General features: G+C 46.3%; 2 protein-coding genes across 10 annotated transcripts in view; one reads left to right on the top strand and one right to left on the bottom strand.

Annotated features, from left to right (window-relative positions):
- ZC3H14 (zinc finger CCCH-type containing 14) overlaps positions 1-15,050 on the top strand; it is a 40,576-nt gene extending 25,526 nt beyond the window's left edge. For 2 of the 5 annotated variants that reach the window (XM_066387945.1, XM_066387941.1), the window contains 8 exons: positions 459-533; positions 7,710-7,869; positions 8,583-8,815; positions 11,781-11,901; positions 12,784-12,920; positions 13,422-13,510; positions 14,316-14,422; positions 14,928-15,050. In XM_066387945.1, the coding sequence (XP_066244042.1) occupies positions 459-533; positions 7,710-7,869; positions 8,583-8,815; positions 11,781-11,901; positions 12,784-12,920; positions 13,422-13,510; positions 14,316-14,422; positions 14,928-14,934 (929 nt within the window). In that variant the 3' untranslated portion in view covers positions 14,935-15,050. The remainder of the gene's footprint in view (positions 1-458; positions 534-7,709; positions 7,870-8,582; positions 8,816-11,780; positions 11,902-12,783; positions 12,921-13,421; positions 13,511-14,315; positions 14,423-14,927) is intronic. The other 3 variants (XM_066387943.1, XM_066387942.1, XM_066387944.1) reach the window with 3 other exon arrangements.
- A 1,017-nt stretch (positions 15,051-16,067) lies between these two features.
- The window catches only part of EML5 (EMAP like 5), a 140,550-nt gene continuing 130,973 nt past the window's right edge, over positions 16,068-25,644 (bottom strand). For 3 of the 5 annotated variants that reach the window (XM_066387934.1, XM_066387936.1, XM_066387938.1), the window contains 6 exons: positions 23,608-23,796; positions 23,322-23,494; positions 21,541-21,703; positions 21,144-21,247; positions 20,368-20,521; positions 19,657-19,876 (listed from right to left, as the gene is read on the bottom strand). In XM_066387934.1, coding sequence (XP_066244031.1) covers positions 19,733-19,876; positions 20,368-20,521; positions 21,144-21,247; positions 21,541-21,703; positions 23,322-23,494; positions 23,608-23,796 — 927 coding nt within the window. In that variant the 3' untranslated portion in view covers positions 19,657-19,732. Of the gene's footprint in view, positions 19,034-19,656; positions 19,877-20,367; positions 20,522-21,143; positions 21,248-21,540; positions 21,704-23,321; positions 23,495-23,607; positions 23,797-25,644 lie in introns of those variants that run through there. The other 2 variants (XM_066387935.1, XM_066387937.1) reach the window with 1 other exon arrangement.

Raw genomic sequence — 25,644 nt, 5'->3', positions numbered from 1 at the left:
CTGTGCCTGCTGGTGTCGCTTTAACACTCACGGGTTTTTGTCTCCCAGACCACTGGTCTATAAGTGTTATTTGTTGTATTACTTAAGCTTTAATTTTAAGACATTTTTTATTTTTTGACAGAGTCAGAGAGAGGGACAGATAGGGACAGACAGACAGGAAGGGAGAGAGATGAGAAGCATCAATTCTTCATTGCGACACCTTAGTTGTTCATTGATTGCTTTCTCATATGAGCCTTGACCGGGGCCTAGAGCAAACCGAGTGACCCCTTGCTCTAGCCAGTGACCTTGGGTTTTGAACTGGGGCCTCTGTGTCCCAGTCTGACACTCTATCCACTGCACCACCTGCTAATTTTAGGACTTTTAAGAACCCAGAAAGATTATTTTGGGCATAATTTCTGGGACATAACACGTTAGTATTGTGGTTTAAGCTTGGTTAATTTTCTAAATGTGTGTTCCAGGAACTCCGCAGCGGCCGTTGTTGCCGCGGCTGCAGATCGACCCCGTCATAGCCGAGACTCTGCAGATCAGTCCAGGTTGGTCCTAATCTTATGTGTTCAGTGTAATCGAGCATTTTTCAGTTGCTGTTTCCATTCCTTACATTTCATTTAATGTGCCTTGTGTTTCTTAGATCCTGCTCTAAGATGCTATATTAGATCTGTGAAATATTTTAGGGGCAGGAAGACAAGATCTGCATTTTCTTTATATTACATGGTGTTTGTATTTTTCACCACATTCAGAAGCTTTCTGTTTGTTGCCATTTCACCTGGGACTCGAGTTCGTGAGCTGCTCAGGGCCCTGCTCTGGGGATGACTCGAGTCCCTGCCCTGCTCTCCTCCCACCAGCTTTGCCATTGCCCCGAGCTGCTCTCATTTGTCAGCCTGTTGAACTTGGTCCTCAGGTTGACTGTGCTTTGGAATCCCATTGCCAGGGACACACTGGGAGCTTGTCGTTCTTAGGGCCACTGTCTCTTCATTGTTTAAGTCTGACACCCCACCAGCACGCACAGACACACAGACACACACACACACACACACGGCCACCTCAGGACCGGGGCTAGAGTTTTGTTAATCTCTGTTCCCATTGCCCTTGCCAGATGCATGTGTGATCCCTAATAATGTCTGCTGAGTACATGGTGGGAGCCATTGGATACCCGCAGTCATAAATCCAGAAGTCCTTTCTCCCCTTCTTTCGATGTCCCTTCAGCGGGCCCTCTGTTTTGGAAGCTCTGGTCCCTTTCCCCCCGCTTGTTGACCCCTAACTGAATTTGCTTCGTCTTGGCCAGGACTCCCCAGTCACCAGCTGTGTTCCCTGACCCTCCCATGGCCCGTTGTCCCAGAAAGATGTGCTGGTCTTCTCTGACGGGTACCTTCCCCAGACGCCAGCTCCTACCCCGTGGGTGAGCTGTCTGTCATCGCCAGCTGTGTCGCTGCGCCTGCGCTCCTGGCTCGCCTCCGCCCCCCTCCCTGTAAAGTGGTGTGCTGTCCTCCATCCTGGCTCATCCTCCATCCTGGCTCGCCCCCGCCCTCCTCCCTGTAAAGTGGTGTGCTGTCCTCCATCCTGGCTCGCCCCCGCCCCCTCCCTGTAAAGTGCTGTGCTGTCCTCCATCCTGGCTCGCCCCCGCCCCCTCCCTGTAAAGTGCTGTGCTGTCCTCCATCCTGGCTCGCCCCCACCCCCTCCCTGTAAAGTGGTGTGCTGTCCTCCATCCTGGCTCCTCCCTGTAAAGTGGTGTGCTGTCCTCCATCCTGGCTCGCCCCCGCCCCCTCCCTGTAAAGTGCTGTGCTGTCCTCCATCCTGGCTCGCCCCCACCCCCTCCCTGTAAAGTGCTGTGCTGTCCTCCATCCTGGCTCGCCCCCGCCCTCCCTGTAAAGTGGTGTGCTGTCCTCCATCCTGGCTCGCCCCCACCCCCTCCCTGTAAAGTGGTGTGCTGTCCTCCATCCTGGCTCGCCCCCGCCCTCCCTGTAAAGTGCTGTGCTGTCCTCCATCCTGGCTCGCCCCCACCCCCTCCCTGTAAAGTGGTGTGCTGTCCTCCATCCTGGCTCGCCCCCACCCCCTCCCTGTAAAGTGGTGTGCTGTCCTCCATCCTGGCTCCTCCCTGTAAAGTGCTGTGCTGTCCTCCATCCTGGCTCGCCCCCGCCCTCCTCCCTGTAAAGTGCTGTGCTGTCCTCCATCCTGGCTCGCCCCCGCCCTCCTCCCTGTAAAGTGGTGTGCTGTCCTCCATCCTGGCTCGCCCCCACCCCCTCCCTGTAAAGTGGTGTGCTGTCCTCCATCCTGGCTCCTCCCTGTAAAGTGGTGTGCTGTCCTCCATCCTGGCTCCTCCCTGTAAAGTGCTGTGCTGTCCTCCATCCTGGCTCGCCCCCACCCCCTCCCTGTAAAGTGGTGTGCTGTCCTCCATCCTGGCTCGCCCCCACCCCCTCCCTGTAAAGTGGTGTGCTGTCCTCCATCCTGGCTCCTCCCTGTAAAGTGGTGTGCTGTCCTCCATCCTGGCTCCTCCCTGTAAAGTGGTGTGCTGTCCTCCATCCTGGCTCCTCCCTGTAAAGTGGTGTGCTGTCCTCCATCCTGGCTCCTCCCTGTAAAGTGGTGTGCTGTCCTCCATCCTGGCTCGCCCCCACCCCCTCCCTGTAAAGTGGTGTGCTGTCCTCCATCCTGGCTCGCCCCCACCCCCTCCCTGTAAAGTGGTGTGCTGTCCTCCATCCTGGCTCCTCCCTGTAAAGTGCTGTGCTGTCCTCCATCCTGGCTCGCCCCCGCCCTCCTCCCTGTAAAGTGCTGTGCTGTCCTCCATCCTGGCTCGCCCCCGCCCTCCTCCCTGTAAAGTGGTGTGCTGTCCTCCATCCTGGCTCGCCCCCACCCCCTCCCTGTAAAGTGGTGTGCTGTCCTCCATCCTGGCTCCTCCCTGTAAAGTGGTGTGCTGTCCTCCATCCTGGCTCCTCCCTGTAAAGTGGTGTGCTGTCCTCCATCCTGGCTCGCCCCCACCCCCTCCCTGTAAAGTGGTGTGCTGTCCTCCATCCTGGCTCGCCCCCACCCCCTCCCTGTAAAGTGGTGTGCTGTCCTCCATCCTGGCTCCTCCCTGTAAAGTGGTGTGCTGTCCTCCATCCTGGCTCCTCCCTGTAAAGTGCTGTGCTGTCCTCCATCCTGGCTCCTCCCTGTAAAGTGCTGTGCTGTCCTCCATCCTGGCTCCTCCCTGTAAAGTGCTGTGCTGTCCTCCATCCTGGCTCGCCCCCACCCCCTCCCTGTAAAGTGGTGTGCTGTCCTCCATCCTGGCTCGCCCCCACCCCCTCCCTGTAAAGTGGTGTGCTGTCCTCCATCCTGGCTCCTCCCTGTAAAGTGGTGTGCTGTCCTCCATCCTGGCTCGCCCCCGCCCTCCTCCCTGTAAAGTGCTGTGCTGTCCTCCATCCTGGCTCGCCCCCGCCCTCCTCCCTGTAAAGTGGTGTGCTGTCCTCCATCCTGGCTCGCCCCCACCCTCTCCCTCCCTGTAAAGTGGTATGCTGTCCTCCATCCTGGCTCCTCCCTGTAAAGTGGTGTGCTGTCCTCCATCCTGGCTCCTCCCTGTAAAGTGGTGTGCTGTCCTCCATCCTGGCTCGCCCCCACCCCCTCCCTGTAAAGTGGTGTGCTGTCCTCCATCCTGGCTCGCCCCCGCCCCCGCCCTCCTCCCTGTAAGGTGGTGTGCTGTCCTCCATGCTTGTGCCCTCGTCTCCCGCTGCTCTGTCCTGCTTTCTGCATGAGGGTATTTTCTTTCCGAATGGTTGGCAGCTGAGGCCGTGTATGTTATGTCTCTTCATCAGCTCTCACACATCTGTTCCTTTAGTTTTCATTTTATCCGTGGCGCCAGTCCGGTTTGAGTCATCAGATAGTTCTAGGAGGCTTGTGAAGGGCTCTGTCCTTTGCTTACCTCCTGCCTGTTTTTTTCTGAGAGCCCTTTTATCTGTGCACCCCTCCCCAGTATGGTTTTCTTTACCATACTGGTTTTGTTTCATGTATGCAGTACTTTTATTTCTCTGAGGACATTAAAGATGGTTTTAGATTTTCTGGTCTCATTGTTTCCAATTTGGTCACCGTCTTTCCCGAAAGAATTTTTCCTCCGATGTCACGGGGGGGGGGGGCACTTAAAATTCTGGTTGGCATCCTGGGTTCCTAGTTGGGGTGGGGGCTTTGTTCACTTTAGCAGCCCCCTCCCTGGTTTGCAGCGGGGCCTCTTTCGACACGGCCAGCAGCCCTTGTCAGAGACCCTCTGCGGGAGCTCTCAGGACTCGAAGCTTGACTTCTCCGGGGAGAGATGGTCAGCTCTCATCAGGAAGTCTGACTGCTTTAGCAATTTTAATAGTATGCTTTCAGTTGATATAGCACCTTTCTATCAGACACCATGATGCTTTATCCATGGATGTTGCCAACCATGGCCAATGAGAAAACAGATCTCTAATTCCAGGGGTTTTTTTTGGGTTTTGTTTTGTTTTGTTTTTGTTTTTTGACAGTCATAGAGAGGGACAGATAGGGACAGACAGAATGGAGAGAGATGAGAAGCGTTAGTTTTTTGTTGTGGCTCCTTAGTTGTTCATTGATTGCTTTCTCATATGTGCCTTGATGGTGGGGGAGGGCTACAGGAGAACGAGCGACCCCCTGCTCAAGCCAGCGACCTTGGGCTCAAGCTGGAGGAGCCTGCATTCAGGCCGGCAACCTTGGGGTTTCAAACCTGGGACCTCTGTGTCCCTGTCCGATGCTCTATCCACTGTGCCACCGCCTGGTCAGGCTCCAGGTATGGAGGTAGGGGATAGGTGCTTTCGGATTAGAAATTAAGAAAATAGAATTTAGAAAGAACTAACCACGTCTGAAATGGACACAGAGCATACGCCCGTTTCACTGCCGCCCAGTCCTGGGAGGCTCGGGGCCTGTGCTGCCTGTGCCTCCGCCTTGGGTGGACAGCCTTGGAGTCCACTTGGGTTGCTTCATTATGGGTTAGGAATCAGCTTTTAAAGTTCTAAATTAGTTTTTCACTTTCAAAATGTAGTTGTATCTTTTTTCACAATTATTTTCTTTGTGAGATTTTTTTTTTTTTTTTTAGTTGACTCTTTATTGACATTTCCATGGGGTTTCAGGAGGAAACTAAAGTGTGGGGTCAGCCTGTTCTTGACCCAGATGTCAGTATTGCATCGTGTGGTTCTGCCTGACCTCAGCTATTCACAGCAATCCTGCAGCAGTGGCCGGTGGCTGTGAGGTGTACAGCTGTCCTCAGTGCACACTTTCCTGGGCTCTGTAGTTGGTGACAGTTGAATTCTGCACTTTTCTGGGCTCTGTAGTTGGTGACGTTGAATTCTGCATTTTCTTCGGTCTCTGATCCTTTGGCTCCCAGGACTTTTCTGTCTATTCTACTGACTCCTTTTCATTCTCCTTTATCAACCCCTTGCCTCTTATGCTGCCTCTAAAGTGTTACCTGTCCCCTGTGCCTTACGCTCAGCGTTACTGTCGTCTCCTGTATTCTCTCCCAAGATGCAAAGTAGAACCGCTTTGCCTCGAACGAGTGCAGGTGGTGCGGAGGAGCCAGCAGCCCTGGGCTCACTGTGGACTCTGCTTTTGCTACTGTCCGAGCTCCGTGAATCGGTTCGGATTGGGTCAAGTGCCGTCTATGACGGGTGTGGATTCAGTGAGAAGACACAGCACTGAATATGTACAGCTTATTAAACGTTCTTACCTTCCCTTTCGGCTCTGTTTCTCTTATTTGTCTCTGCGCCCCACTGGTCACATCCGATTTTCATCCTAAACATGTGAGAGATACAAAACTTCCAACTAAATCAATCTAAAATGGAGATTTATCTTTGCCTCCTTTTATTTTTTCATTAATTTTATTACGTTTATTGGGCCCACATTGGATAATAAAATTGTAGTACAAGTTTCAGGTGTACAGTTCTATAATCATCTCTGTATTGCATTGTGTTCACCCCAAGTCAAGTCTCCCCCTTCACCATATAGCTGACCCCTTGCCCCTTACCCTCCCCCACCCCTCCCCCACCTCCCTTCCCTCTGGTGACCACCGTACTGTTGCCTGTGTCTCTGAGTTGTCATCCATCTTGCTTGTTTGTTGGCTTTAGTCGTGTCTCCTCCGTGAGTGAAAGCCTGTGGTGGTTGACTTTCCCATCTGACCTCCGTCACTTACGGGATTCTCAGTATCCGTCCGTGCTGGTGCAGACGGCGGCATCTTCTCTCGTGGCCGCGGAGTTCCCGTGTGTACGTGGGCCACGTCTCTATCCAGTCCTCTGCCCAAGGGCCCTCGGCTCCTTCCCATGTCTTGGCCCCCGTGTCGTTGCCTCCTTTTAAACCGGTTCTCCTGTTCCTACGTCATTTCGTTTCTCCTCCTCCTGCTCACTGCCACCCTGCAGGGGAGGGCGGTGTGCCCCCTCTGGTGGTTGGAAATGCGCTGCACGGTGAGGTGCTGGTGCTGATGATGGTGGGATGGTTAGAATAGGGAAAGGGCTGAGAATTGGGTAACTCAGAGCCTCAGCACATCTGGGCAGCAGCCTCATAGCCGAGATCTGGACTCCAGTCCATTCTTAACACTGTCCCTTTTTCTGAAAACCCATTTAAGCATGTGACCCATTAGGACCTCTCTTGATTACTCTGACTTCTGGGCCAGAATTCAAACTCATTGACACAAGAACCCTTATGCCTTGTCACTCACCTTCTCAGCCTGCCACACACAGCCCTCTAGCCACGCCACCTCCCCCGTGTCTCCTGCTCCTGTGCCTGTGAGAGCCGCCCCTTACTCCACACAGTGTCCTCTGCCTGCAGCGCTCTGGGCCGCAGCTCACCCCTCCTGGTTGACTCCTGCTCGTCTGTCACCAGCTCTTTATTCTCCCAGCGCTTGTTACACCCCTCGGAGGGCTCTGTGTGGAGCAGACTGTCTTAGAATTGTGTATCCATCTACTTTCCTGTTCTTCTCTGTGTGCCCAGCACGGTGCTCGCAAGTGTTTAGTTTTTTAAGTGAAAGATGAATTTGCTTCTGTTATTTGCCTGTTAACTTTAAGAGAAGTGGCACTCACTAACTCGAGTCAGTTGATAGGGCAGCCATCTGCATTCCGGGCTTCAGGGCTTGGTATATTTTATAAAGTGTATAAAGTAGTTGGGCCCAAGAAGCATGTTGCAGATGATGTGAGTGAGCTGTGGTTATTTGCACTGAAGATCAGTGTATTCCTTGCTGTCTTTTTTTAAATGTCTATTCATCTTAAAATTATCTCTCAAAGTAGACTTTACAACCAGGCAGAAATTGTGACAGTTGAAATCTTACCAGGATTAATTCATTTCTCTAAAGTGGTACAGTGCAAAATGAACAAAACAGATTTCAGAAAGATTTAAAAACAATCTGTATCATAATTTTAGAGAACATTAGGACTACTCTGTTTTCACCATGTTTTAGAAAATACTGTTGTACTTAAAGTAAGTTTATATTGTTAATATCCCATTGGATCCTTCCATAAGAGCCTTTCTGTACTGTAGGCGAGGAGTGTTCATTAGAACCCGTGGTTAGGTGCTGGATGAGGGAGTGATGTGTCTGTGAAAAGATGTCGGCACGGAATTGCAGCCCTTTTCCTAAGTGAGACCCACTGTGATTTTCCTTTGAAAATAATTACAGATACATAAAAGATTGACATTCTTCTCACATTTTTGATGTTGGGAATGAAGGTATATTCACAAGTAAACATTTGTGGCCAATTTTTTTGGCTCAGATTACTATGACATGGAATCCATGGTCTATGCAGACACAAGATCATTTATTCTGAAGAAGCCAAAGCTGTCTGAGGACATAGTAGTGGCGTCAGACCGCGAGTCGGGGATGAAGACTGCAGAGGCCCTTCGGGCCCTTTCAGGACACCTTATGCAGACACGGTAGATGGTTTCTTTTTCTTGTAGCTCCTGTGTGTTGACTAGCTAAGCAGGACAGGTAGCCGCTAGGCCCGCTTCCCTCCCCGCCCTGGCCCTCAGCGTAGTGCTTTTATTGACTCAGTAGTTAGCCCGTGCAGAGGGAGCTAGTCCAGTTCAGAAACTCCAGTTCATCTTTCTTGTTCAGCAACCTGTTATTCTACAAAATAATGTGTAGGGTATAGCTGTTAATAAGATTCTTTTCTTTATGCGCATCCAGGAAATGAGATTTTAAAAGCCAGGTGGTCAAAATCAGGAAATATCTCCAGAGAGATTGGCCTATTGGGTTGAGATGATTCTTCCCTTAGAAAACCGACTGAATGTTCTAACAGACATACAGATAATCAAGTTAGTGTCAATGCAGACTGCTGGCTCTCGGCTCTGGGCAGAGAGGCTGACTTGCCAGTTTATCTCCACGTGACCCTGTGACCCTCTGAGCATCGGGTGGATGCTGGGGGTGAGGGTGAGGAGAGCTGTCCTTAGTGCAGCCTGGAGGCGCTGGCCCTCGCCCCATGTGCCAGCAGGAGACACCACTGCTGTGCCCAGAGGTCCTGCAGCGTCCTAGTTACTAATGCCACCCAGCGAGTGAGAGGAGCGATAGTTCTGCTGAAGAGCACGTAGGAGCGCAGCGTTTTGTGTTTGTTTCCCTAATTCTATGGTATTTTCTATCTATCTGGCAGAGATCTTGTACAACCAGATAAACCTGCAAGTCCCAAGTTTATAGTGACGCTGGATGGTGTTCCCAGCCCCCCAGGATACATGTCAGATCAAGAGGAGGACATGTGCTTTGAAGGAGTGAAACCTGTAAACCAAACGGCAGCCTCACACAAGGGACTCGGAGGGCTGCTCCAGCCTCAGCAGTTGCAGTTGATGAACAGGCAGCTTGATGACCCCGATGGTAGTTTCTCCCACGGTGTGTGGGGAGCTCACCCTCCCCTTGCCAGCGCCGTCACTGAGGAAGGAGGCTTGGACGTGGTTCTCTGCTTGCAGTGAATATTGGTCGGAGGCCTTGCTTTGATGTATTATTCAGTAGTGGCCTTTTTTCTTTTTACAGACAGAACACCAGTTACATTGGAGACTGTTGATCCTGTGTGTTGTGAGGTTGGCTCTTCCCCCAGTGCTAAAATAGTGCTCAGCCATGGAAGCCAGAGGAGCTCTGAATTATGCGTGTCAGAGGGCAAACCGTCATTCTTGGTTCTGTTTACACTTTTTAAAAAAAGAAGCTATAGTTGTTACTTTCCCCTGTACCAGCAATAGTCTCTCTGGTAATGGACTTGACAGAAAAATGAATTTGAATTTTGATGCTGTCTTTACCTCAGTGAAATTCCCTCGTATTTAGAAAGTCAGTATTTCTAGGCAGAGATATGAAAATATATTAAATGCCTTTTTAGTAGTTAAAAATATAGTAGCCCTTAGGGGGAGACATGAGTGAGTGAAGGCATATTGTTATTTGAACTGAGACGGTCTAGTTACGGTTTAGATTGGAGAAGGGAGATGAAAACTTGACTTTATTGAGAGGAAGAAAAGTTTTTAAATGGTAACAAAAGTGGTAGGAACTGCAGTACTCAGGCAGTGCAGATATCTTGACTTTGTATATTTTGTCTAAAATAAGAGGAAATTCTGGGTTTTTATTACTTTGGTGTGCATGTCATTGCAGTGACACTGAAGAGTTAGTAAACATTCTTGCCTAGGTTGTATAGCACTGTGGCCGTTCCGGGGCAGCTGTCGGGGGGGTGGGCCTCCTTCGCTTTTGCTTTGGTGTGGGCTCGGCATCTCACTGCTGCTCGGGGTGAGGCTCTGGAGTGAGCACTCAGGCCGGAGAGGCTGAGGGAGGGTCACAAAGAGGCTCCCCCTGCAGGCAGGGGGTTTGAAACTCTCTTATTGCTGTTGGTGGCTTTTTGTCCAGTGTTTCAAGGATGCCACCAACAGCCACAGCTATTTCAAGCCACCACTAGCCATTCCATGGCAGTACACATTTTATGGCTTGCAGTAAAAAGTGAATTTGCCTCCTAAAACATAAACAGGAAAAGTTTTAATAGATTATGAAGTGAGTGTTAGGGAAAACCAGAGTCAGGGCCTTTGTATATATGACTTAACCTTTCTCAGAAAGATGGTTTCCTGATAAAGTGTTGAACTGCTTTGCTGTTGCTTGTGTCTGGCCACGCCCCTCCACTCTCCCGCCAGCCTGCGCTGCGTACTCTCTTAGCTTCTTTCCGTCCGGCCGGTTGTGGTGGGAGATCCCCAGTCTGAAGTATGTTCTTTAGGAGGGAGGTAAGGCAGACACATTTTCTCTATAGAACTGGTACAAACACCATTTAAACTTGGCAGAACTCCTCAGGCCCTACCAGGTTTTATTTGAGATAAAAAGAATACTTGGTATCCTGTAGCTAAATAATGCTCCTGAAGGTAGCATGGAAAATGTACTCATCAGGTGTAGTCATAATTCCCTGAGGATTCTCCTAGCTGGGCTTCAGGACTGGACTGTGTGGCTTGTTATCCTGAAATGAAGACAGCACGTGGTCAGAGGAAGAGCTACTGTCTTATAAGGCAGTGGTCCCCAACATTTTTTGGGCCACAGACCAGTTTAATGTCAGAAAATATTTTCATGGACCGGCCTTTAGGGTGGGACGGATAAATGTATCACGTGAGCGAGATAAGTGTCAAGAGTGAGTCTTAGACAGATGTAACAGAGAGAATCTGGTCATTTTTTAAAAATAAAACATCATTCAGACTTTAATATAAATAAAACGGAAATAATGTAAGTTATTTATTCTTTCTCTGCGGACCGGTACCGGTCCACGGCCCGGGGGTTGGGGACCACTGCTCTAAGGAAGACATTGTCTCAGTGTAAACGAGGAAGCGGACGTTCAGAGCTGGTAGATATCACTGGCCGGAAGTGTCCAGGTCCCCACTGGTACGGTACAGAGCCAGGCTCGATGGCCTTCGCCTCGCCTCGGGGGAGAGGACTAGAGGGGAGTGGTGGAGGTGCGTGCTGTCTGCTTTCACAAACGATAAATGGGAATGGGGACAGGAATAAGGAGTGCCCTTGATGCCCCGGAGGGGGGGCTGCCAGGTGTAACTTTGTTTTTTCTGTATTTTAAATTTTAATTAGTTGCCAGCATTTAAAATTTAGATGTCATGTTGGAAAGGTTTTTGACTTTCTGAATCAGGAGACGATCTGGCAACATGGTCCCACTTCCTGGCGACATTGTAATTGACTTCATAGCTGGGCAGACCCCGGTGAGGAGGGTGGCAGGGCCCAGCAGGTGGGGCGCGCACCAGGTCCCCAGTTTGCCCTCCACACTGGGCTGTCTGCTAGTGTCTTCTCACACCCGGCCAGGCGCAGTTAGGTGACCTGCTGGGCCCGGTAGTTAATGACATCTGTGACCCATTTGGGGCAAAAATCTTTTCCTTACTCTGTACACAGTGATGTGGGTTTATCACCTGGACTTCGAAAAGTGAGTGGAAACACTTTTGTGTTCAGATCACTGATGATCTTGCCTGAAGGAGAATTGGCTCACATTCTCGATCCACTTGTGTTTCCAGTTTGCGTTCACTGGCTTGCTCTCCACTTGGCATTCCTTTTTATGTTGGATTCAGCTCAGAAATCACTTTGAGGATGGTGTCTGGGGACTGGGGCCCCAGTGGCGGCGTCCCTGGCCACTGCACTTTGCCAGGAGGATGCTGGTCTGCCTCCTGGGATTGTTTGCAGGGTTCTGTTCATACTGCATCAGACTATTTGGACTCGTTTGTTTCCTGTGGCTGTAGACCCAGCAGATAAGGTTTTAGGGCTGGATTTCGAGGAAAATTGAGTAAAGGTGCGGGGTACTGAATTGATCGTAATTAATGAGAGGCTTTTTGTTCTTCTGCCTTTGCAGCTGAGCTGAGCGAGCTGAGCGCGGCCCAGAAGCCGGACAAGCTCCTGGAGCGCTGCAAGTACTGGCCGGCCTGCAAGAACGGGGACGAGTGCGCCTACCACCACCCCGTGTCCCCCTGCAAGTGAGTCGCAGGGCAGCCAGCTGGCTTGCGCTTTCCTTCCCTGCCCCCCTCCCCCTCCCTCCCCTTCCCTCCCCTCCCCCTCCCTCCCCTCCCCTCTCCTCTCCTGGAACCCCTTTTGTAACTAAATGGTGACACCTGCCCTGGCCTGCCCCGAGCAGCACCCTTTCTGTGTGTGCTGAGGGCTGAGGAGGTGGGAGGGGCTTCTTTGTGCCTCAGAGGTTTGAGATGCCAGGATTCTGAGATTTCTTCAGGCTTCTGCACATGTAAGGAGCTGAGTGGGACTGCCAGTGTTACCTGCATTGTGTCCCTACGCATATCACAGGTGTCTGAGACACAGGGAGACGGGTAGTGGGCATGAGAACAGTTTGGACTTGGCTGTATGTTTTCCTTACCAGCTACGTGGTTCAGTGGAGTGAGCTGTGAGAGACGGCTTCAGATGTTTGTTTTGTTTTATAGATGGAATCTCTCCATGTTTAAACTTCAGGAAATTTGAATGTGAGAATAATGTGGACGTGTAAATAGGGAGACCATAGGGTGGGTCTGTCTTTGGTAACGCAGTGCCTTGCACAGATGCCGTGCTCGCTTAGTTTACTTCATAAAGTGTTACACACAGAGACCGTACTGCTGGAGTCAGCGGTGTGCGGCCTGTTACTGTTCACGCGGCTTGGCTTGAGCCGAGTGCTGCTACGCCCAGGCTGTAGGGTAGACAGCTGTGTCCTATTTTGATAGACGGCCACTTTAAAACTGGAGTTTCCCTCCTTTGTTACTTCTTTGTTGTTTCTTAAAACAAGTAGTGATGGAATATGAGCATAAGAAGCCTCTACAAAGAAGTCCTGATGCATTGAGAAGATTGTGAAACATGTGCTTCTCTTTGTTTTATAGAGCTTTCCCCAACTGTAAATTTGCTGAAAAATGTTTGTTTATCCATCCAAACTGCAAATATGATGCAAAATGTACTAAGCCTGATTGTCCCTTCACTCATATGAGTCGGAGACTTCCAATACTGCCTCCAAAACCAGGTTAGTGACTTTGTGCACTACTACTTTGGGTAAAAAATTAAAAAAAAAGATTAATAACATTTTGTGACTGTAAACTGAGTTAAAAAAATGTTTTGAAATTGTATCAGAACCAGTTATGTAACCAGTCTTCAGAGAGGAAGTGTACCATATTATAGTGTTCTTAAGTACTTCATTGTTTTTCTAATTATTATGGACTGATTTTGAGAGAGAGAAGGGGGGAGAGAGAAAAGCGCTCGTTTGCTGTTCCGCTTACCTGTGTGTTCAGTCGTCACATCCCCTTCGTGCTCTGAGCGGGGATGGAACCCGCATTCTTGCTGTTACAGGATGACGCTTTAACCAGCTGAGCTCACCAGCCAGGGCCTTAAGTATTTTATCTTGACAAATGAGTATGTGTGTCATCATTACATTTTAGTTTTAAAATGCTTCTCATAAAAGAATCAGAATGCATGAAAAATTATTTTGCTAAATAAATTGATCAATGCCTGCCCTTATTTTTGTCAGTTTTAACACCAACACCACCTTCTAGTAGTCAGCTGTGCCGTTACTTCCCTGCCTGTAAGAAAATGGAGTGTCCTTTCTACCATCCAAAAGTAAGAACTTTCATTTTCCCCAAAATGAATATAAATATAATGGTGACTTCTTAGTGAGAGAACTGGAAGATCACTAGCAAAGGGGATGTCAGCCCGGCCCGCCCCGCCCCAGCCTTGAACTTCTTTTTTGTTCGAGTTAATTTGATGGTCCTTTGCGATCTTTAAGTTATTCCTAGTGTCACTGAGCCTGATTGTCACCTTCGGCCAAGTGGTGCAGAGCTACTGAATGTTAGTATCCTAAGCGCTCAGGAGAGTCAAGCTCACCTTTGCAAGTCAGTTTCCGTTCCTCTCTGCCCCAGGCATGAGGGGTTTGTTTCTGTTCTCCTTGTCCCGCAATGCCAGAGCTGAGATGACCAGAGCCACTGGTACTATTCACTACCACCCAGACTTGCGCTGTTTAAATTGCCTGTGTACTAAAGGTTGGTTGATGTGTCCCCAGCTGTTGGGTCGCTCAGAATGAACGATCTCCTCTGAAATAGCCTGAAGACCACACCTCCCCAGCTGCAGTGGGGCAGAGATGAGTCCCAGTGAAGAAGGTCAGGGATGTAGGCAGGGTGTGCAGTGATGATGACATGGATAAAGAAGTCGCTTATTGTATGCTAAGGCTCTTTTTGAAATTTGACTTGCTGTTCTTCTTTGACTAGGATGTTGTGTCTGGGAAGGGTTCATTTTTTCAAGGTTTCAGTAGTAAAACAAATGTTACAGACCATAGCTCTTGCCCCATTGATGTTCGGGAGAGCTGGTTATTGTCACCTGAGGTAGCTGTGTCAGCTCTGCTCATGTGGGAACTGTGCTCTGTCCCCAGCACTGCAGGTTTAACACTCAGTGCACGAGGCCCGACTGCACGTTCTACCACCCCACCGTCACTGTGCCGCCGCGGCACGCCTTGAAATGGATTCGGCCTCAGACCAGGTAAGGAGAAACATTATAGTTTTCCTAAAGTCATTTCAAATACTTTTCTAATATGTAGTTTCTTAAATTTCTAAGCACACAAATTTGGAGTAAACTATCACTTTGATTTTTCTGTTTAATTTTACAAGGGTTCTTTAGAAAAATAGTATACTATGTAAACCAGGTTTGTTTTATCCAGCAGTTGCTTATTTGCCTAGATCATCTCCAGATAGGATTTCTTTTATAACTTCTGAACATACACTTCAAGAGTTACAGTGCCTAAAAATCTAGTATTCATTTTCTTAGACATTAAAAGGTTCAAAACACTTGAGTGTGACCTGTAAATTTAAATACGTTATCTTTATGTACCTTATGTACTTTTTCTTTTAAAATCTGATACTTACATCACAATCTGTAGAACGAATAGTCATTGACTTAAGACACTCAGCTTCTTAGCTCAGGTGTGTGGTGTATAGGGATGCAAAGTCGTTCATTACAACTTTTTTTTTTGGTTTTATTTATTTAGTGAATAACACCCAGTCCTACCTGGCAGAAGATTGTGAAGTTTGAAAGTTTCCATCTACTGCTGAAAGAGATTCTATAGAACTTGTTAAATCTTTGAAACTTGGAATATATTTCTTTCATAATATGAAGTTTACTGCCTACCTGAAGTATCTAATTTTTCAAGTTTGTAAGTTTATTAAGCGGTTTTCACATTGGGTGTTTTTGTTGTTGCTTGCCTTGTTTTGACTGAGTTTAAGGAAAAACGAAATTCTATTAAAACACATGGTGTGTTTGTACACTGCTGTTCCAAGTATCAGCATGTACACCGTGGTAAGACCAGTGCTGACACTCCTGCTGGGGGCTCCGTGTTGCTGTGTGTGTGTGTAGGAAATACGATACAATGAGAGGAGTATCCTTATTCCAAAAGTTGGATTGCTGCTTTCACTTTGTCCAGGGATTGTATAATGTTCATACTCAACAAAAAATAAGAGTGGCTAGAGTGTTGAGGTGGTTTAAAATAGTCCATCCTAATTTTAAAATTTTAAGTGATTTAGTTTAAAAAGTAAGATAACGCAGGCTTTTCTGGTGCGTGCTCCTTGGGTGAATAGTTCCCAAACAGCTAGTCCTTCAGCTGGGGGGATGGTGAGGGAGGCGGGGATGGGGCGGCAACAGCGGGTGGCGGCAGAAAGAAACAAGAACACATCCTGAAAACCTTTTCATTTACTGTTAATGTGAGCTTTTAAAATAAATATTTGGGGGAACTACATTATCACAAAATTATACAAAAATTTTTACAGCTTATATATACATAGTATTAGAGAAGACTTTGAACTCACAGCATTCTAGCTATACATAATATTCTCCCATTCTGAAAACATTCTCAGAAATAACTCCACAGATAAAACAGTTACTGAAGATAGTTTTTTAAATGTAAAAATTATGTAGATTTCAATAGTGTATTTTAAATGACTATAATTACAGAGATCAGCTGGGTAAATTGCAAAATAGGACTAAACTTTTGGACTACTGAATTAAAATAGAATTTTGTGTATGTGGTTTTTAAAATTGTTAAGGCAAGAAGTGTTAAATACTTTAGAATTAAACGGACCACTGTTTTAAAGACTCGTACAGTTTTTTAAAAAGTAAAGCTAAAATAAAAGGCTAAAAAGTAAAGAAAAAAGCAAATTAATGCACAAGGGGTAATAATGACTCAAATATTGAGGACCAAATTAAATTTAACGGTAAAAAAAGAAAAGTTCATAGTCTCATACCCAAGAGATAATAAAACCAGGGGAAAAAAAGCCCCGCATGTGTAACATAGTGTTTAAGAGTCTCAAACCAGCAGTCTTGTCTGTGGCCATTGCTTGTCCATTAGAAGGAGAAAGAATTAAGCAGTTAGTAAGCCATTGTGTGCGCTGCGCTGGTTCCAGAGCACAGACTGAGACGCTGGAGGAGAGACGAGCGCACAGCACGAGGCCGTCCCGGGGAGGCTGGTGAGAGGCGGCTGTTCTTCACTCTGAGTGCACTCCACTGAATTTAAGGCATCTGTTCATTCCCGTGTTAGTTACTTACTTGAGATGCTTTACATCACTGCAGAAGAACTTTGTTTTGACTTAAAGAAATTTTAACACTTTTAGTATGGTCATTTATAAGTGGTATAAAATTGCACTGTCACAGTTCCACCATAAAGAACATAAATGGGAAACAAAGGCTTACGTGGTTTAGTTCAGCCATTTTACAAGGAAATACCATGCTAAAATCGAATTGTTTTGCGCTACTTAATAGACATTGCCTGGAAACACATTTAAGAGTATAATCTTATCTTTTAAGTTGCTATGGTTTATGGGCACACTAAGGTTGACTAAAGCATTTGTCGGATAACTGGTCTGAAGTGGACTGCTGTCAGGCCATGGCCGAGTGGCTTAGTTGGTTAGAGCGTCGTCCCCATATGCTGAGGTTGCTGGTTCGATCCCTGCTCAGGGCACATACAAGGTTCAACTATTGGTGGCATGAATTAAGTGGAAGAACAAGTCGATGTTTGTCTCTTTCTCTAAAAATCAGTAAGTGAAAAAGAAAAGCAACCACTGTCAGCGTGTGTGTGGCCAGCGGGCAGCAGTAAGGGACAGCAGTGCGGCATGCTGTGGCCTGTGCATGTCCAGAGCCGGACTGTCGGTGCCACGAGTCTCGGGGGACGGCTCAGGAGTGCACAGGATCAGACCCACACACAAGAACCCTGCGTCGGAAAGATGAATGGGCAGAGCCTGCACGGCCTCCTGCAGTTAGTCCCCTTCCCTCGGTCTGATGGCTCTGATGGCTAGGGAAAGCAGAAGGCAGGCCGTCTGGACTGACTCCTTAAACTCAGCATGACCTTTGATCGTGAAACTGACAGTAGGGGTTAAGCCTGGTTTATCCAGGTGGCCATCTGGGAGCACAGCATGCAGTGGAAGCAGCCTGACCCTAGTTCACAGTTAAGGATAGTAGTTTCCACCTGCACTGCAGTGGAAATGGAACTTCTCTCTAGCCGAAAGCTGACCAACTGGACTGCCGACAGTCTCAAAACCAGAGGGAGAGGGTAGTTCTGAAGGATATTTTCCCTTCAATTTACTGACCTCCCCTTTATAATGTACCTGAATGGAAATGTATTGTAATTAGCGTATTCTAAAATCTGGCTTTATTTAGAATATATTGATGTTAATAGTAAGAGAACATTTTATGTTTCAAGTCTCTTAAATATCTTGAATCAGCCCTTCAGACACAGCTACTCAAAGCTTTAGAACCGACCAGGTTGAATCGCTCCTTCAGCTTCCTGTGACACAATTCAGCCGTTTCTGGTTTTAGTATTTACAAGGTGTTGGACATAGAAGAGATTTCCAGAAACCTGAAGGGGTCTATTATGCTACAAAGATTAAAATAAAGATTCATAGGACCATCTTAAACTTCTTCATATTTAGAAAAATAGATTTTTAAATTATCAGTCTACATAATTTCCAATCTTAAGGAAACTACAGATAAGCTAAACAGCAAATTCCTGAATGGCAAGTACTGATCTTTGGCAGCGTTTAAAGTGACTAAGAATAAAGATCTAAGTTTGGCCCAATCCACCAAAAAGGAAATAGACGAGTCTTCCACATGAACTGGGACTCATTCCTTTTGGAAGCTGGCCTGTGGAGTGGCGTAACGGCTAACTAGACAAATTTCCCAGTTACAAAAAAGGCTGTAAAAGTTTTATTTCAGGAGTTAACTAAATTGTAGAACTGTAAATGTGAATTTAACTCAGTTTACACATTAAATGTTTCTATTAGACTACATCTTTAAATATTCATTGTTCTTTCCAGTTAAATAACTATTGCTATCTAAAATCTTAAAAAACTGTACACAATTGAAAATGACTTCATTATACTACTTTTTCATTGATGCAATAATCACTTTAAGTTTTCAAATATAGAGATGACTTCTGAACATAAAGACAGCTCAAAAATGAAAGTGTAGCCATTATATACTATTAACTTCGCATTTGCCCCTGAACTTATAAATGCCAGAAGAAAAAGGTCCTTTATAAAAAGGGCTAAGTAGTATATTCTGTAGTGTGTGTGTTTCCTTAGGGAAAATGTTTGCCTTTTAAAAACATCTTTTGGGGTGATAGTGTGTTCCCTTTTCTGATGGAAACAGAAGGATAAAACATCTCCTTGAACAATGAATCTTGAAAAAATAAAATTACAAAAGGAAAGTGTTTTGCTAAAAAGATGATGAAAATTGCCCAAGTGGAGTTGGTAAGGTTTTGGTTTGTTTTCTGAGGAGTGCTACGCCACGAACCTCCCAGCAGGTCTGCCAAATGTGTGACTCCCGACATGGGGGGCTCTCACGATCAAGTGTGTATCCAGTCCCTCCTTGCGATGGGGTGATCTGGCAGTGTATGGACTGTGGACAGTTACCCAGTGCACATCATCAGTACTTGAACTGATCAGTCTTCTACTTTGATGATTCTGAGCATGTAACCCCGGTACAATCTTAAATTAGCACCACTTGGCTTTCCCCGTCTGTGATCTGGCATCTCGGGCTGTTGATTTGCTGTCCTCTCGGCCTCCATTGTCTCAGTGAGGCATATGTACGCATTTCCAGACGAGTAAACTGCAACCAGAGAGAACTGCAGTGAGTCTATGGTATGTCTAGACCTTTCAGAACAGTTTTTCAATTGAGCTTTCAAATAATACATGTATACAATTTTCCTCATTAATTCTTTTCATTGTGTATTTGCATGGCATGTAACTGCAAGGAGCCACCTGCTTGTGCTACCTTATGAGGCTGATTAACTGAAGCTGTAGAGTAATTGCAAATCTCTTTTAATTATTTAGAAATGAAATTTAAGGGGGTGACACTGATCAATAATAGTACATAGGTCCTGGCTGGTTGGCTCAGTGGTAGAGCGTCGGCTTGGCGTGCAAGAGTCCCGGGTTCGATTCCCGGCCAGGGTACACAGGAGAAGCGCCCATCTGCTTCTCCACCCCTCCCCCTCGCCTTCCTCTCTGTCTCTCTCTTCTCCTCCCACAGCTGAGGCTCCACTGGAGCAAAGTTGGCCCGGGCACTGAGGATGGCTCCTTGGCCTCTGCCTCAGGCGCTAGCTAGAATGGCTCTGGTTGCAGCAAAGTGACGCCCCAAATGGGCAGAGCATCGCCCCCTGGTGGGCATGCCGGGTGGATACCGGTCGGGTGCATGCGGGAGTCTCTGTCTGTCTGACTGCCTGCCTCCCTGTTTCCAGCTTCGGAAAAATACAAAGGAAAAAAATAAAAAATAATAATAGTACATAGGTTTCAGGTGATAGCAAATCTCTTAATAGTAAACAGCGTGGCCTTGGGCTGAGAAAGTGACCCACCTGCAGTCATCACCTCCAGCACTAACAACGTGTCGATCACCACTGGTAAATCGAATATTTGTCACATGGGGTGAATGACCCAAGAACCTTTTGTGCTTTGCCTAAAAACAAACAAAAACCGAGCTCATGAGTGGTGTGTGATGTACACCAAAGTCAGAGGTTGCTGTCAGGAGCCATGATTTCCCATCAGGGGAGTGGAGAGAGCACTCAGTCAGGGCCACAGCCAGTGATGAAGGGCTTTTTCCAGGTTAAAAATGGATATTAACACAAACCCAGTGGTGTGGGTATTCGGGTTTGCAGCCACTCAAAGTTTGCCTCTGAGGAAAAGCATTTGAAACTTGGTTATAGATTGATGAAACATTTGATAAAAGGCTAATCACAGCTCTATTAGAACAGTTTGCAAAGATGGTGTTACTTCAGAGCAGGAGGTATAATTTCTAATAGCTATTATTTCAGAGTGATCGTTTAGGAACACAAGGTATTTCCAAAGCAGGAGATGATGACACATTGTAGCTTATATGGGATAAAGTACTGATGGTGAGACACCTAAACTGGGAGTATAATTATATAAAATACTAAACTTAACACTTACAAATTTTTCAGGGCATGGGAAGTCAAATAGCTTAACCATGCCGAAGTCATCTCCCGTGACGAGGCTGATTCCTGAGTGGGACACGCAGGCACAGTTGACATCAGCTTTCTCGGCATGCCTAGACCAGATTCCCGTAACTTCACTCCCTAGAATACTGGAGGGAAGGAATGAGAGAAAGCCCACCATAGCAAGCACAGAGACTTACCATACTGAAAATTTCTTGGTCTTTCATCTCTACCTAATATTTTTTAAATACAGGAGGGAAATTGTGATAAGGTAAGTTATCTGGAGTCCTGAGTTTCACTTGGGACGTTAACCCTCCCCCCATAAGGAAATTTTATAATTTCAAGAGTTTATACATTAAATAACCTTTTAAAACAACACAATACTGTATGAGAGCTGGTTTATAAAATAAAAAGTGATGCTTATTCTATAGGAATATGATGGATACTCATGGTTACCCTGTTATACAGCCAGAAAATGTGAACAAATTTCCAAGGTTTCACTTCTAACAGCTGCAAGATAGCATTCCTTTAAGGTAGATAAATAATACAATTGCCCAACAGTGCCCAATATATGATATGTTTTTATTGTCTCTTATTAAACCTACTATATTAAAGGAAATATCAGGGCATCTTTAAAGTCATAACTGGGGGGGAAGAAGTCAGGCTGTGTTCAGAGACTTCAAACTCACTGTTCCCCAGTGGAAAGACACTGTGGAAATAGGGTTTTCCTAACAGCCCTCAATCAGGCTTTCCTGGCTCTGTGAAATGTACCTAGTCCATGTCGCCCAGGTAATTCTGTCCATGGCAGCCTGATCCACAAGACGTCTTCCTGAAGGCACTTCGTAGACATGCCGCTTATAGCAGCCAGTGGAGACCTTGAAGCGCATACAAAAACGAGACGAATTCCAGGATGTGAGAGGCAAAATCCTGAGGTTCACAGTACGGTAGGCAAAGTGGTACTCGATTTACATTTCTAACATTACGAAGAATGGAAAGATAACTACAAAATCCTGTTCAAAAAGGAGAAAAGGACTGCAGAACAGGAGAGTAAAGAATGCAGACAGGAAGAGGAAAGGCAGGAGTCCGGAAGCTGGAACGCGGGAGTGTGAACATGCACTCACTAGCAAGATGGGGCAGACCGACCTGCATGTCTAGGACTCGAGTGTACCTGGAGGTGGCGGCCATCTGCAGAGAAGTCCATCTGAATGACGAAGCTTGGAATGTCTTTGCAGTAGCTGGTTCTGTTAAGGGTGGGACCCAGTGATAGGTCATAAAAATCCACTGAGTTCTCACTAGAACCCACTGCCAGAAACCGGGAATCTGGACTAAATCTGAATATGTAACAAAACATGTAAAAGATGCATTAGGTGACATGAAATAGTATAAACAACTAAGACTTGTGACTTTTTCTTTCTGGCTCTCAAGTCTGTGTGTGATAACGGCCTCAAACAGGTTTATCTAATAGAATCAAGTGATTATGTGTACTGATTATATTTGTGTTACATACAACAAAAAGCTTTATATTTTGTTTCAATTTTAAATTGTTCCTGGACTTTCATCTCCTAATTCCTTTAAAAGTATATGCTTTTTTAAAAACCACTATGTTACAGCCTGACCAGGTGGTGGCGCAGTGGATAGAGCATCAGACTGGGATGTGGAGGACCCAGGTTCGAGACCCCGAGGTCGCCAGTTTGAGCAAGGGCTCATCTGGTTTGAGCAAAGCTCACCAGCTTGGATCCAAGGTCGCTGGCTCAAGCAAGGGGTTACTCGGTCTGCTGTAGCCCCACGGTCAAGGCACATATGAGAAAGCAATCAATGAACAACTAAGATGTCACAATGAAAAACTGATGATTGATGCTTCTCATCTCTCTCAGTTCCTGTCTGTCCCTATCTATCCTGTCTCTGTAAAAAACAACAAAAAAACCCCACTAAGTTACATAACCTAAGATAAGAATCCTAACAGCAAAGAACACAGACCAGCATAATTCACGCAGGTTGTTAGATGAAGATGGAAGAAGTTATTTTTTTATTTTTATTTTTTCTTCTTTTTTTAAAATTTTTTATTTATTCATTTTAGAGAGGAAGGGGGAGAGAGAGAGAGAGATAAGGGGGAGGAGCAGGAAGCATCAACTCCCATATGTGCCTTGACCAGGCAAGCCAGGGTTTTGAACCAGCAACCTCAGTGTTTCCAGGTTGATGCTTTATCCACTGCGCCACCACAGGTCAGGCCGGAAGTATTTTAAAAGACAAAGTACTATTTGCCTAATGATCATGGGAGGCAGTATTCCACAATTCAGTCTTTTGAAAACCTCCATGAGTCTTGCTGAGGTAGGTCCCTTAGGAACACGGAAGCTGAGGGAAGCCATGACTGTTTCATGTACTGAGTTCTTAGGAAGGTTTCATTTGTAACAGGGTTTTACTGGTGAAAACCAGATGATTTTGACAGACCTTAATTCAATCTATCTTGACCACGTAGCAGTACTTAGTAAATGGTAGCCACTATTAAAATAAGCTTAAGTAATGAAAAGTAAAGGTTCGAGGAAAGTTTAAAATTCAGATTCGGTCTGAATTATTAAATGGAGCAGAGTATTAAATGAAGGAACTATATATTCAATTGAGATTAAGAGAAGTAAGAGATGTGAGATGTTCAGGGTTATAACTAGTTTTCCAGGCTGACAACTTTTGAAGGGCAGAACAAAGATTCTTGGCAGGAGGAGCTCACGGGACATGTGCAGGGCGACACTCATCCAACATTCACCGAGTACTGGCCATTAGAAGGTACTGTGGTCACTTCCCGGTGGATTCATAATTTAGCAAGAAGTAAATGACACAAACAGCCGTATTTCAGCATACAATTTATGATGTGATAAAGTGCTATGATCACAGGACCTTTTTTCAAATGCAAACAGTCGTGTAAGAGTATACTAGAAATACTACGTGTTGACCAACCTGATATCATGGATTGCACATCGTCTGTCTCTCTTCTTTCCCCATATTTTTAGAGAGCTCACCAGTAAAATAATAAATTCTCCATTTCTCATCCCAATAGCCACCATGTCCCCTTCAGGGCTGTAACACACAGTCCGCGCAGCGTGTCCCAGGTTCACTTTGTTTAACATCTTCTGCATGGGAACCAACACAACTCCAGTAAGTTCCTTAAAAAGCAGACCAATCTCTTCCTGAAATTCTCAACGTAATTCTGAGAAATTATCTTTTAAAAATAATTTGTACCTACTTTATCAGCAATATCCCAGAGTCTAACTGTCCCATCTTCGGCAGCAGAAAGGAAGAAATCTCTGGAAGGGTGTGTTGCTAGTCCCCATATGGGTCCATCCACGTGACCGTTAACTAAAATATTACAGGCTGCATTTTTCTCTCCAACTTCAATTATTTCAGCATTCCTTGTCCCGACTAGTATCTTGCCCTGAAACGTAAGTGGGACCAATAGATTTAATACTACAGTTGCCCTTGATAATACAAGAATGACCCTACCTATGTGTTACTGTGATTTAAAATATACATTTGGTCTTCCATTTCTGGCAGAAAGCTCCAAAAACCCTTGGAATCTAAGGAATGTCAGGTGTTTTTTACTATGTTAATGAGGTGCCATTTAGACTCCTCTTAAGGATGGGGACGGGTTGCCAGGTGAACCAACTCATATCAGAGGGTCAGAACTCTCGGTTCATCTCCACACCCACCTCGGGAGAGGAGAGCGGCTGGAAGTTGACTCCATTACCAGTGGGTAAGGATTTCCTCCCGACGACGTGACGAAGCCTCCACAGTCCCAGGGACAGGGCTGTAGAGCTCCCGGGTAGGGGGTGGCTAGCACGTGCATACTGGGAGGAGGCATGGGAGCCCCAGCGTCCCGCACACCTCCCCCCTAGGCAGGGCTACTTGTGGCTGTGCGGCCCAGCACCCCTTTACTAGAGGCCTGTGAGCCAGTGAGGATCATGTTTGTCCAAGTCCTGTGCGCTGCTCCAGCGAGGCAGACCTGGCGGGGGCTCCAGGCTGTAACCAGGTGCTCGGAGGTACGGTAACCACCTAGACTTGGGACTGGCGTCTGAAGGGGTGGGGCTGTCTCCTGGGACCCGAGGCTCGCTCCAGGTAATGTCAGAATTGAGTTGAATTTTCAGACCCCCTGCTTGGTGTCAGAATTGCTTGGGGGGGAGGTGGATCCCCCCACCCGGCCTCGTTAGAATTGGGTCAGAGAACTTAGTGCTTTGAACTAATCTAGTACAAGCCAATCATTAGCACGTACATTTTTCTCTGACTAGAGACGCAAGTGCAAGAGCACTAGGCTTGGAGCGTCACCCCTGGTGGGCGTGCCGGGTGGATCCCGGTCGGGTGCATGCGGGAGTCTGTCTGACTGTCTCTCCCCTTTTCCAGCTTCAGAAAAATACAAAAAAAAAAAAAAAAAGAGCACTAGGCTGGGCTGCGTGTCAACCCATGCTAAAAATAGAAATTTTCTTCAGGATAATTTCTCATTATTGGCTTCTCCAATCATCCAGTTTTGACTTTGATGATATTTTAGGCTGAAGATCTCCAAAGGGGTGTACATGTATTGAGATATAGAAAGTAAGTACCGGATTTTAACTAAAAATTTTAACTATTAAAAAAAGTAAGCTTAATTAATATGTAACATACAGACTGACGAGTACACGTCGATGATCTATAATAAACTTTTCTCAAGTACCTGGTCAGAATTATCTATAGAACTGTGTGTGTTTAAGAAAGCAAGACAGCCAGCTGACCTAGTGAGGACGAGCCGGGAGAGGCGGGCCAGCCCCTCTACCCTCGCTGAATTATCCTGTTTCACCGAAAATAAGACATCTCCCAATAATAAGACCTAGCGCAATTTTTTTCAAGCTTAGAAATATAAGGCCTCCTCTGAAAATAAGACCTAGCGTGCTTTTAGGAGTAAAAATTAATATAAGATATTGTCTTATTTTCGGGGAAACGGTAGATTGTTGTACATGGAAATAGAGTCACAGGAAATTCTTGATGGAATTCAGAGTTTGGCTGGTTATGCTGATGTTTGTGATGACATGACTACAGTATATTAATAAATGTTGATTTTTCTGTTCAACAATAAACTTGAATTCTTGTTCATGGAAAAATAAGACATCCCCTGAAAATAAAACCTAGCGCGTCTTTAGGAGCAAAAATTAATATAACACACTGTCTTATTTTCGAGGAAACATGGTAGCAGATTCAAGGGAAGCTGGAAGCTGCGGCAGACAGCCCCCTCCCCGCCGCGCTGCGCGGGCCGACC

This window comes from Saccopteryx leptura, chromosome 6, assembly GCF_036850995.1.
Source record: "Saccopteryx leptura isolate mSacLep1 chromosome 6, mSacLep1_pri_phased_curated, whole genome shotgun sequence".
Taxonomy (NCBI): Eukaryota; Metazoa; Chordata; class Mammalia; order Chiroptera; family Emballonuridae; genus Saccopteryx; species Saccopteryx leptura.
This window is presented reverse-complemented; position numbering and strand designations above follow the sequence as displayed.